The sequence below is a fragment of the Sinocyclocheilus rhinocerous genome, unplaced genomic scaffold, assembly GCF_001515625.1.
Source record: "Sinocyclocheilus rhinocerous isolate Xijiao unplaced genomic scaffold, SAMN03320098_v1.1 scaffold926, whole genome shotgun sequence".
Lineage (NCBI taxonomy): Eukaryota > Metazoa > Chordata > Actinopteri > Cypriniformes > Cyprinidae > Sinocyclocheilus > Sinocyclocheilus rhinocerous.
Genome location: NW_015648536.1, coordinates 331,326 through 343,512, shown reverse-complemented (window position 1 = coordinate 343,512; position 12,187 = coordinate 331,326). Strand labels below are relative to the sequence as shown.

The following is a 12,187-nucleotide window of genomic DNA, read 5'->3' as shown; positions in this document are numbered from 1 at the left end:
GAGTTAGACTAGTCAAGTATTCTTATTTGTAGTTGTTTTTTGTTGATTTTTTACTACTGTTGAGTGCTTTTATTGTCCTCATTTGTAAGTCGCTTTGGATAAAAGCGTCTGCTAAATGACTAAATAAAAAATAAATATATATATTTTTTTCAATTCATGCATTACTTGTAAACACCCTTTTCAAAGCAGAAAGTCATTAGTATATCTGAAAATGAACAAACTTGGGAGTCTGAAGCTTTTATTGTTGGTTATAACACTTTTTTTCTCTGACCCCTGTAGGAGATCCTGGAGGAGTATAATGAAAATAAGACCAGGATGAACTTGGTGCTTTTTGATGATGCTCTGGAACACCTGACCATCATTCACCGCATCATCAGAATGGACCGTAGTCATGCATTGCTGGTTGGCGTTGGTGGTTCAGGAAAACAGTCTCTTACAAAGCTCGCTGCCTTCACTGCAGGATATGAGGTAATTCATCAGCTCAATCTGTTTTATATGTAATGTTTCCTGTATTTTTTCCACTTTTATTTATTTTGTTCTAATTTGGTAATTTAGCTATGTGTTTGTTTATAGGTGTTTGAAATTGTGCTTAGTAGAGGATACTCAGAGACTAACTTGCGTGAGGATCTAAAAACTCTGTACCTTAAATTGGGTATAGAGAATAAGAAAATGGTCTTCCTGTTCACTGATGCCCATGTGGCTGAGGAAGGTTTTCTGGAGCTCATCAACAACATGCTTACATCAGGTATTTAAAACAACTGACTTAATGAAGTTTAATTAATCTATTTACTTTGAATTCCTTTTGATGCAAACATGAACAAATGTCACCGTTTTTTGGATTGTATTAAAATGAAATGCTAACAGCAATTACTGTGTGTTGTCAGGGATGGTTCCAGCACTGTTCCCTGATGACGAGAAGGAATCAGTCCTGAACCAGCTGCGAGATGAGGCTATGAAAAATGGCTCTGGTCCTTCGAAAGAGAGTGTATGGCAATACTTTGTCAATAAGAGTGCCAACAACTTGCACATAGTGCTGGCCATGTCACCTGTAGGAGACACTCTCAGAACACGTTGTAGGAATTTCCCAGGTGTGTGAACAATGTATCAAAAATTAGGTCTTACTGTTACTTTCAGAGTTTCATATGATCTTTGTTTTTTTGTTTTTTTTTCACTTGTGTGTGTTTTTGTGCATCAGGACTGGTTAATAATACAAGCATTGACTGGTTCTCCCCATGGCCCCTTCAGGCCCTACAAGCAGTGGCCAATTCCTTCTTAGGTTTGTCTTGACTAGAGAATTTAATGCAGTTTATAGATATGATCATTATTTTTCAACAGCCAACAACAATGCAGCTCATTCATGCTAGTTTAAGTATTGTGTCTCATTCCAGGTGAGAATCCAATGATCCCAGAGTGTCATTCAGAGGCAGTGATTGCTCACGTGTGCATGGTGCACAGCTCTGTAGGTGAGTATAGTAAACTGTTCCTGCAGACACTCCGTCGCAGCAACTACGTCACCCCAAAAAACTACCTGGACTTCATTAGCACCTACTCCAACCTGCTGGAGGATAAAGATAAATACATACTGGGTAAGAGCAAATTTCTCTTTAGCTGTTTGGGAACATTCGTCTGTGATTTTGAAATATCATACTGCATCTGTATCAGTGTTGTTATTGTTAATTAAAACTAAAATAAAAAAAAGAATAAATATTAGAAATGTTGCTGTGGCAACTAACTGAAATGTTGAAACTAATAAAGATGACAAAATCACAAAAAAATGACTGAAATTAAAACAAAAACAGAAAATCCAAAAATAAAATATAATTCCAAATATTAATAAAGACTATAATAGTATATAAATACTAAAATAACACTAATCTGTATGCACTATCCAGCACAATATAAACGTCTAGAAGGAGGTTTGGATAAGCTGAAGGAGGCAAGCGGGCAGCTAGCAGAGCTTAACACCAAGCTAGCTGAGCAGAAAGTGGTGCTGGCAGAGAAGACTTCAGCCTGTGAGATCCTTCTAGAAGAGATCTGCTCTAATACTGCTGTTGGTTAGTATAACATCACATACAAGCACTATGGGTAATTTATATCAAGTCAAAAATAGATAGTAAACTCTGTCTCTTTCAGCGGAGGAGAAGAAAGCCTTGGCAGAGGAGAAGGCTAAAGAGATAGAGGAACAGAATAAGGTGATAGTGGTGGAGAAGAAGGATGCTGAGAGCTCTCTAGCTGAGGCTCTTCCTGCTTTAGAAGCTGCTCGCCTCGCCCTGCAAGACCTGGACAAATCTGATGTCACAGAAATCAGGTGGTCACTGTGCTGCTGGACTCTTAACACTAAATCAAAACACAACATTCTCATAAAGTTGTAAATCATATGTAGGACTTTTTTCCATTGTTGAATAAAAAAAAAATACATATTTAATTTGTATTTTTAATTTTATATATATATATATATATATATATATAAAACAGGAATATTTTTAGAAAAAGAAAAATAGGCAAAGTGTTTTTCTGGTCTACATGATTTACATGTATGGTTCTGTGCTCATCCTCTCCTCCACCCTCTTGTTTGTGGTATTGTAGATCATTTGCCAAGCCACCCAAACAGGTGCAGGTTGTGTGCGAGTGCATCCTGGTGATACGTGGCTATAAAGAAATCAGCTGGAAGACAGCCAAGGGCATGATTTCAGAGGCCAACTTCCTGCGATCGCTTATGGAAATGAACTGTGACTCAATCACTGGCAATCAAGTCAAGACTGTCAAAGGTAAACCACCCTCGATGTATTCATCTTGATGCTACTCTGTGATCCCAATGCCATGAGGAGGTGTTTAACTCTTTAACGTAAACCCACCCATGAAAATTCTGATGATCTATTGTATTACCTTCTCCTTGCCATATAACCAGCCTACCTAAGGAACCTCAACACCAGTTTGGAGGAGATGCAAGCCATCAGTAAAGCTGGTTCTGGCATGCTAAGGTTCGTGGAGGCAGTCATGGGTTACTGTGATGTGGCCAAAGACATCAAACCTAAGAGAGAGAAGGTCTGATATGCTTATATAACTGAGACTATAAATGCATGAATTCAGTTGCGTAAAGTTTATTACATCTCATTTAGCTGAAATTAAATCACAAAATTACATTTAAAGGTAGCTCGTCTGGAGAGGAATTTCTTCCAGAGCAAACGTGAGCTGGAGCGAATCCAGAATGAGCTCAGTGCCATCCAGAAAGAGCTTGGAACTCTTGGAGACAAATATGAGGCTGCCATGACAGAAAAGCAACTTCTTCAGGAGGAGGCCGAGGTCATGGAGAGAAGACTCATTGCTGCTGACAAACTCATCTCAGGCCTGGGATCAGAGAATAAGCGGTCAGCCTACTCATTAAAATGCTAAAAACCTGAATTCAAATGACTCATAGAAGAACCGATTCCTGACATCAAGGCTTAAATTATTCTCTTCAAGCTAAATGATATTTTAGTCATTAGTCATGTGCTGTATGTCTATCTGCATATAGCTGGACGGAGGACCTGGAGGAGCTGCAGCAGCGGCGAGTGCGTCTTCTAGGAGACTGTCTGGTCTGTGCTGCCTTCCTCAGCTACGAGGGAGCATTTAGCTGGGACTTTCGCTATGAAATGGTGTATGAGGTGTGGCAGGCAGACGTCCTGGAGAGAGGCATTCCTTTGAGCCAGCCTTTCCGAATAGAAAACCTGCTCACTGATGAGGTGGAGATCAGCAGGTGAGTCACCAAGTGATGTGTAGAAGAATAGAAATCAATTGTGTATTTGTTTGTGATGACGGAAAAACTGTGTGCATTCTCTTAGATGGGGATCTGAAGGTCTTCCTCCAGATGAACTTTCAGTGCAGAATGGCATCCTGACCACCAGATCCAGCCGCTTCCCCTTGTGCATTGACCCCCAGCAGCAAGCCCTCAACTGGATCAAAAAGAAGGAAGAGAAGAGCAATCTGAAGGTTTACGTCATTATATCACTTAAGGCTGCTTTGTTTATATGTAATCAATCTTGGTCTATTTTTATAATCAATATTCTGATTTGCAGATCTCATCATTCAATGACCCAGACTTCTTGAAGGGGCTGGAGCTAGCCATTAAGTATGGTTTCCCCTTCCTTTTCCAAGACGTGGATGAATATATTGATCCAGTTATTGACAACGTCCTTGAGAAGAATGTAAAAGGGCCAGAGGGACGTCAGGTTGTCGTACTTGGCGATAAGGAAGTTGACTATGATCCCAACTTTAAACTTTACCTCAATACCAAACTTGCAAACCCCAAGTTCTCTCCTGCAGTATTTGGGAAGGCCATGGTTATCAATTACACAGGTGAGAGCAAACTTTTTAGCAAACCAGTTGACACCAGGTCTCAACACCTGGAAGTATACAACACTCACAATTTATCACAAATGTATTCACACTGAGTCCAGTGCCAATTTTTTATCATTATTTTAATTACAGTTTAAAAAAATCACCTAGTATTTACATTTAGTCATTTAGCAGACGCTTTTATCCAAAGCGACTTACAAATGAGGACAATAGAAGCAGTCAAAACTAACAAAAGAGCAACAATATATAAATGCAAATGACAAGTCTCGGTTAGCCTAACGCAGTACACGTAGCAAGGTATATACACACACACACACACACAAAGAAAAACAAGTAGATAGAATAGAAAAAATAGAAAGCTAGTGTTTTTTTAATAAAAAAGAAGATAAATAGATAAAGTAGAATTAAAATAGAATAGAAACTGCTAGAGTTAGAGGGTCAAATAAAGATGGAACAGATGTGTTTTTAGTCGTGTTCTTGAAGATGGCTAAGGACTCAGCTGCTCAGATTGAGTTGGGAGTCAAAAATTTTAGGATTCAAAATGCATTTTTTCTGACTTAGATGTGAATATGCGTTTAGTCTGGGACTTTACAGCTTTTCATTTAATCTTTCTGTTTTTTCAGTAACCCTAAAGGGCCTGGAAGACCAGCTGCTGAGTGTTATTGTGGGATTTGAGCAGAAGGACAAGGAGGAGCAGAGAGAACGGCTTATTCAAGAGACTAGTGAGAACAAACGTTTGCTGAAAGACCTTGAGGACTCGCTGTTGAGAGAGCTGGCCACCTCCACAGGAAACATGCTAGATAACGTAGAGCTCATACAGACTCTGGAAGAAACCAAGACCAAAGCCAGTGAGGTTAGTTAATTGCACACCACACACATGCATAATGGCCTATTAATTATTTCATAAATATTTATCACAGAGACTAGTACGCTGCCATTCAAAAATTTGGATTGGTAAGATTTTTTAATGTTTTCGAAAGATGACTCACGAAGAATGCATTTATTTGATCAAACATACAGCGGCAAAATGACAAAAAATACTTTACTGTATTTGACAGATGTTTCTATTTTAATATATTTTAAAATCTTATTTATTCCTGTGATGGCAAAGTTGAATTCTCAGCAGACATTGCTCCAGTCTTCAGTGTCACACGATCTAGCACACAATGATTCCAATATGTTGATTTAGTGCTCATGAAACATTTCTGATTATTATCAATGTTGAAAACAGTTGCACTGCTTAATATTTTTGTGCTTATACATTTTTTTCAGGATTATTTGATATAGAAATTTCAAAATAACAGCATTTATTTGAAATCAGATTTTTTTTTGTACCCATATAAAAGTCATTACTATGACTTTTGATCAATTTGATGCATCCTTGCTTAATTAAATTATTAATTTTGTACCGTCTTCAAACTTTTGAATGCTAGTGTACATAGGATTAATTAAATTTAACAGGATATGTGCAGTTTACAATTTAACAATCATTATTTGACTCCAAAAGGTGTTCGAAAAACTGAAGCTGGCAGAAAAGACAGCCAAAGATATTGAGACACTGAGAGACGGCTACCGTCCGGCTGCCAAGCGGGGAGCTGTCTTGTTCTTTGTGCTGGCTGAGATGGCTCTGGTCAACACCATGTACCAGTATTCACTTGCTTCCTTTTTAGAGGTGTTTGACCTCTCACTGTCCAAGTCTATGCCCAACGCAATCCTGCCCACTAGACTGAAGAACATCATGGATACACTTACACAGAATATCTATAACTATGGCTGTACTGGTGAGCCTGTTAAACTCTTAAAGTCTAATGGATTCTGATCACAAATTGAAACTTTTTTGTTATATACTGTAATTAACTGCTAAAGAGCATACCATCTGATTAAGACCTTTTATAGTCCATGAACATTAGCAGCTAGTGATGACAGGAAAAAGCTGAAATGAAATCACTGTTATTTCTTCAATGGATTTAAACCAAACTTCTTTTTGCATTGTTGTTTAGGTCTGTTTGAAAGACACAAACTTCTCTTCTCCTTCAACATGACCATTAAGATCGAGCAGGGTGAGGGCCGATCACCCCAGGATGAACTAGAGTTCTTCCTCAAAGGTAGAAGCTTCAGGAAGACTTCTCTCCCTCTTTTACAATATAACCATAATAACCATATCTTCCCTCTCTCTCCAGGTAATCTCTCTTTGGAAAAAAGCAAACGTAAGAAGCTGTGCGACTGGCTGCCTGATCAAGGCTGGGAGGATATAGTGCGCCTTATGGAACTCTTTCCTAATGAATTTGGTACTTTAGCAGACGATATAGAAAAGAATCCTGAGGAATGGAGGAAAGTGAGTGGCGGAAATCATCAAACACACCTGATGAACCCACTGTGAGATATGGAGTCCGACCCATAATGTCTTTCTGTTTCTGCTGCAGTGGTACGATTTGGATGCTCCAGAGCAGGCTTCTTTCCCCATGAAGTACAAGGACAACCTCACTCCCTTCCAGAAGCTTCTGCTGATGCGCTGCTTCAGGCTGGACCGAGTCTATCGTGCTGTCAGTGATTACGTCACGCTTACCATGGGAGAGAAGTAAGAGGAAACAGAAATTAACTTATGCATAACATCAGCATCTTAAAAAACCTCTTAAGACCTTTTAAGATTATATTTGTTATATTTGGAGATATTACTCTTCAGCTCTTGGTCTGTGAACTGTAGTTTGGTTATATTTGTTTGTTATTTGTCTATTTTTAATCTAACTTTGTAAAGCAACCTTGGGTTTTTGGAAAGGCACTATAAAAATAAAACTTTAGTAAGCACTTTGGAGGGACAATGAAGACTAAAGGGTAGAATGCACTGCACAACTTTTAAACTTTTTGCTGGCTTGTAAAATTGTTATAGAGAAAAACTGGGCATCATACTAATTTGTGTAGAAATATGCGCCTGGTTGCTAGTAAATGCATGACAAATGAAAACAGTGTGTTCTAAATATGGATGAAAATATCAAACTTTGTTTATATCCTCCGACTGGTCTGAACTAAGCTAAAAAAAAATCTTAGTCTCTGCATCATACACTACACCATTTCTGTACAATCTGTCAACTCCCACTTCCCAAAATCTGCAGACTGGCTCTGACTTACAGAGTGCAAATTGTAACAAAAACAAAAGTCATGGGCTGAAGTAATGCAGTATATTCCAGCCTTAATGTTCATATTACAAACATTCAAGATTTTAATGAACGACAATCAGAAACAGTGGCATTTGTTAGGAGAATAAGTGCTAACTTTCTCTTTCTCACTTCTTTACTGTGTCACTCAGATACGTGCAGCCCCCCGTGATCAGTTTTGAAGCCATCTTTGACCAGAGCTCCCCAAACTCTCCCATTGTGTTTATTCTGAGTCCAGGCTCAGAACCAGCCAGTGATCTGATGAAGTTAGCCAAACGCTCCGGCTTTGGGGCCAACAGACTCAAATTTCTTGCCATGGGGCAGGGACAGGAGAAGGTAAATGTGCTCTCCCACAAATACAGATCTATATGCTACAGGTCTGTATGTTATAGTTATGATATCTGAGACCAGCACAGTGCACTGCAGTGGTGCATTGCATCTTGACCACCAGTAATATGATAACAGACGTATTTGGGAAATCTACCCTTGAACTCTACAAGACAATCTGTAAAAAGGTACAGATATGACATTTTTTGTTTCAGGTTGCATTGCAACTGTTGGAAACCGCAGTGGCACGAGGCCAGTGGCTGATGCTGCAAAACTGTCACCTGTTAGTGAAATGGCTGAAGGATCTAGAGAAAGCACTGGAAAGAATCACTAAACCCCACCCAGACTTCCGCCTTTGGCTCACCACAGACCCCATTAAAGACTTTCCCATCGGCATCCTGCAGAAATCCCTCAAGGTCAGCACACATTTAATGTGTGAACATTTAATGTGTGAATATCCATTTCCATGTTAACTCATTTGTCACCTTCAGGTTGTGACAGAACCTCCAAATGGACTGAAGCTGAACATGAGGTCAACGTATTTTAAGATCCCTAATGATAAGGTGATGAACTGTCCTCACCCAGCCTTTCGCAGTCTGGTTTATGTGCTGGCCTTCTTCCATGCTGTGGTTCAGGAAAGACGCAAGTATGGCAAGATCGGCTGGAATGTGCCTTATGATTTCAACGAGTCCGACTTCCTGGTAAGTCTCCTCTAACCCAAAGGTGCTTGAAATGTTCAGGTAGTTTAAGGTTAGTTTAAGAAACTTTTTATTGTTTTTCAATTATGTTGTTTCATTGCCTCTCAGGTGTGTATGGAAATTTTGGACACCTACCTGACCAAAGCTCACACTCAAGGAGATGCCATGATACCATGGGCAAGTCTCAAATACCTAATTGGCGAGGTAAAAATCACATTTAAGTTAATTGTGTCATTTTATAAGCAGAAAGGAACAAGAAAAATTGATAAAGAAAAAGAAAAAAATGATAATGATAAAGAAAAAAAAACATTTATATTGCTACAAATGATTTTATTCCAAATAAATGCTGTTCTTTTGAATTTTCTGTAGATCAAAGAATCCTAAAAACATGATCATGGTTTCCACAAAAATAATGAAAAAATTAAATAAAAAAGGTTTTCAATGGAAATAAATATAATGGCTTCTGCCATCCCAGGAATAAATAACATTTTAAAATCTATTGAAATAGGAACATTTGTCAAATATAGTAAAGCATTTTGTCTGGTTTGTCTCAGGTGATGTATGGTGGCAGGGCTATTGATAGCTTTGATCGTAGGATCCTCACAGTTTACATGGATGAGTATCTGGGCGACTTCATCTTCGACACCTTCCAGCCCTTCCACTTTTTTCACAATAAAGATGTGGACTATAAGATCCCACCAGATGGACCCAAGCAGGTTTATGCTGGTATGTTGCTTCCTACAATCTACCATCAGAAAGACTCTGGTTTGAATTTGACAGACACTCAAACTCTCCACACTTTGCAGATGAGATAGAGTCGCTGCCTCTTGCTAACACAGCAGAGGTGTTTGGTTTGCACCCTAATGCTGAGATCGGATACTACACACAGGCTGCCCGAGACATATGGACTCATCTTATTGAGCTACAACCACAGACAGGTACCTGGTTTATATTGCTTTACAATACTGAAATATGATCACTATTATCATTGTGCCTACATATTAACAATATACAAATTTAAATATACATACAATTAATATATTTGACATATCAGTAAATAACAGTTGTTTTCAAAATGCTATAAATATATTTACTGCCATGTAAAATCTCCAGGTGACTCTGGCGGTGGCATTAGCAGAGACGAGTACATCAGCCAGGTGGCACGGGACATTCAGAGCAAACTACCTGAAGTGTTTGACCTGGATGTCATTCGCAAGAAGTTGGGTCTGGAGATCTCTCCAACGTCTGTAGTGCTGCTACAAGAGCTGGAACGCTTTAACAAACTCACCCTTAGGATGATCCGTTCTCTGGCTGAGCTCCAGCGAGTGAGTGACATGAAGACAAAGAGACAAAAAAATAAAAAACTGTTCCAGCTTACAATTAATACAACTGTTTATGGTTCATTAAAAGTGGTAGGTTTCACAGCAGACCATGTTTGTGTGTTTTCTGTCTAAAGGCCCTGGCTGGTGAGGTTGGAATGAGCAGCGAGTTGGATGAGGTGGCGAGAGCTCTGTTTAACGGGCAGATTCCTGTTATCTGGAGGAAACTGGCACCAGATACTCTAAAGTCTCTGGGAAACTGGATGATCCACTTCAAGAGGCGACACGAACAGTACAGCTCATGGGTGAGAATCAAATATCACACCATATAAGACAGTATTTTTTTGAAAGGCACCCTCTTAGTTTTTTTGTTACTTACTGTCCTATTATTTAAAATAATAGGACAGTAAGTAACAAAAAGCTACATTTTAACAAAATAATTTTGTTAAAATGTATAAGCAAGAATAGGATAGACAGACCAATTAATTGCCTGATTATTTGAAATGGCTGAGACACTACTATTTTGTTTGGGTTGGTAAGGCTTTTTCATGATTTTTTTTTTTCTGTATTCTTTTTTGAATATGGAGAATAAGTGTCTTATTCTCACCAATGCTGTTATTTGATGAAAAATACAGTAAAACAGTGAAATAGTATTGCAATTTAAAATAACTTGTCTGCTAATATGTTAAAATGTCATTTATTTCTCTGTTGGCAAAGCTGATTTTTTAGCATTACTCCAGTCTTCAGTGTCACATGATCCTTCAGAAATCATTCTAATATGCTGATTTGGTGGTCATGAAACATTTCTTAATATTATCAGTATTATATTGATATTAATATTTTGTGGAAACTGTGATACATTTTTTTTTTCAGATTCTTTGATAAAAATCAAAAGAACAGAATTGATTTGAAATAGACTTTTTGGTAACAATTTAAAAATCACTTTCTGATTTTGACTTTCAAAATCTTACTGACCCCAAACTTTTGAACAGTAGTCGATCTATTCACTTGGATGAACAACAGAGGTGTTACTGCCCCCTATTGTCTGTTAAAAAAATTTAGGTCGGGTCCTGTAAATGAACTTCTAATTGAATTTATCAAATGGGCTACTAACTAACTAACTAAATACATACATACATACATACATACATACAAGTTTTCCTCATATTGTTTTTCATCTATGTAGGTGGATGAGGGAGAACCCTGTGTGATGTGGCTGTCAGGCTTGCATATCCCAGAATCATACCTGACAGCACTGGTCCAGGCCACCTGCAGGAAGAACGGCTGGCCTCTGGATCACTCCACTCTTTACACACAGGTTACACACTACAGGAGTGAGGATGAGGTCAAAGAGAGACCAGGACAGGGTGAGAGCGCACAACACCCTGCACATAAAAAATTTACATGAGGACACTGAGACTCAAGCACAGGTTAAAAACACGTTCTTTCTTTTCTCTGTTAGGATGTTTTGTATCAGGCCTGTATCTGGAGGGGGCAGACTGGGACATTGAAAAAGGCTGTCTGGTGCGCAGCAAACCCAGAGTTTTAGTGTCTCAACTACCCATTCTCAAAATCATTCCCATTGAAGCACGCCGCCTCAAACTTCAGGCAAGATGCTTCATATTTTTTTATCATGATGTCTTGAAATATCTGCCTGGAAATACTTGTAATCTGTAACCAATGTGTATTTTTGGTTTACTTTATAGAACACCCTAAGGACTCCAGTCTACACCACCTCTATGAGGAGGAATGCTATGGGTGTTGGACTGGTGTTTGAGGCTGATCTTTTCACCACCAAGCACATTTCTCACTGGGTACTGCAGGGAGTATGTCTATGCCTCAATGCTGACTGATAGTCTAACTGTGATAATATGAAATTATTTATGAGAGGTTTTTAAACTTTAATAACTTTAAAATGATTAATAAAGTAATAAAATAATAGAATATATTGTTTGTGACCAATGATTCTATTACAATTTCAAAAGACCTGTGCTGCTGAGGCATTTTGTTTCATCACTAGGTGGCAGCACACTAATTATTGCTGCCAGGACCTGTTGCGTTCAGTTTTGTCTACTTGATTTCACTTAAAGGCAGAGTAAGCGATTTCTGGTAGCCAATGTTGATTTTACACGGGTCCTACTTCTTGCCTTATCGTTCCGCAGACGTTTTCCTCTTTTGTTTTTTATCTGCCATCTCTATCTTTCTGTCGCTCGGCTCGGCTAATGTCCGTTCCATGCACTGAAAGCTCTCTCCTCCACATCACGAGTAGACACGCCCCTTATTGCTGATTGGCTACAAGTTTGTTTTGCTATTCGGCCCGAATCAGTTTTCTAAAGTGTTTTTGAAAAATCACATA

General features: G+C 38.7%; 1 protein-coding gene across 1 annotated transcript in view; it reads left to right on the top strand.

The window, feature by feature from the left end:
* dnah10 (dynein axonemal heavy chain 10) overlaps positions 1-11,684 on the top strand; it is a 33,539-nt gene extending 21,855 nt beyond the window's left edge. The window contains 29 exon segments of the mRNA XM_016514488.1: positions 280-468; positions 574-745; positions 885-1,088; positions 1,196-1,276; positions 1,389-1,586; positions 1,893-2,054; positions 2,134-2,308; positions 2,587-2,768; positions 2,909-3,045; positions 3,151-3,368; positions 3,515-3,736; positions 3,822-3,969; positions 4,056-4,335; positions 4,959-5,188; positions 5,843-6,116; positions 6,336-6,440; positions 6,516-6,670; positions 6,759-6,913; positions 7,640-7,823; positions 8,030-8,230; positions 8,306-8,515; positions 8,621-8,716; positions 9,067-9,238; positions 9,319-9,450; positions 9,626-9,837; positions 9,969-10,136; positions 11,018-11,198; positions 11,294-11,439; positions 11,538-11,684. Of these exon segments, the coding sequence (XP_016369974.1) occupies positions 280-468; positions 574-745; positions 885-1,088; positions 1,196-1,276; positions 1,389-1,586; positions 1,893-2,054; positions 2,134-2,308; positions 2,587-2,768; positions 2,909-3,045; positions 3,151-3,368; positions 3,515-3,736; positions 3,822-3,969; positions 4,056-4,335; positions 4,959-5,188; positions 5,843-6,116; positions 6,336-6,440; positions 6,516-6,670; positions 6,759-6,913; positions 7,640-7,823; positions 8,030-8,230; positions 8,306-8,515; positions 8,621-8,716; positions 9,067-9,238; positions 9,319-9,450; positions 9,626-9,837; positions 9,969-10,136; positions 11,018-11,198; positions 11,294-11,439; positions 11,538-11,684 (5,136 nt within the window).
* The last annotated feature ends 503 nt before the right edge of the window (positions 11,685-12,187 follow it).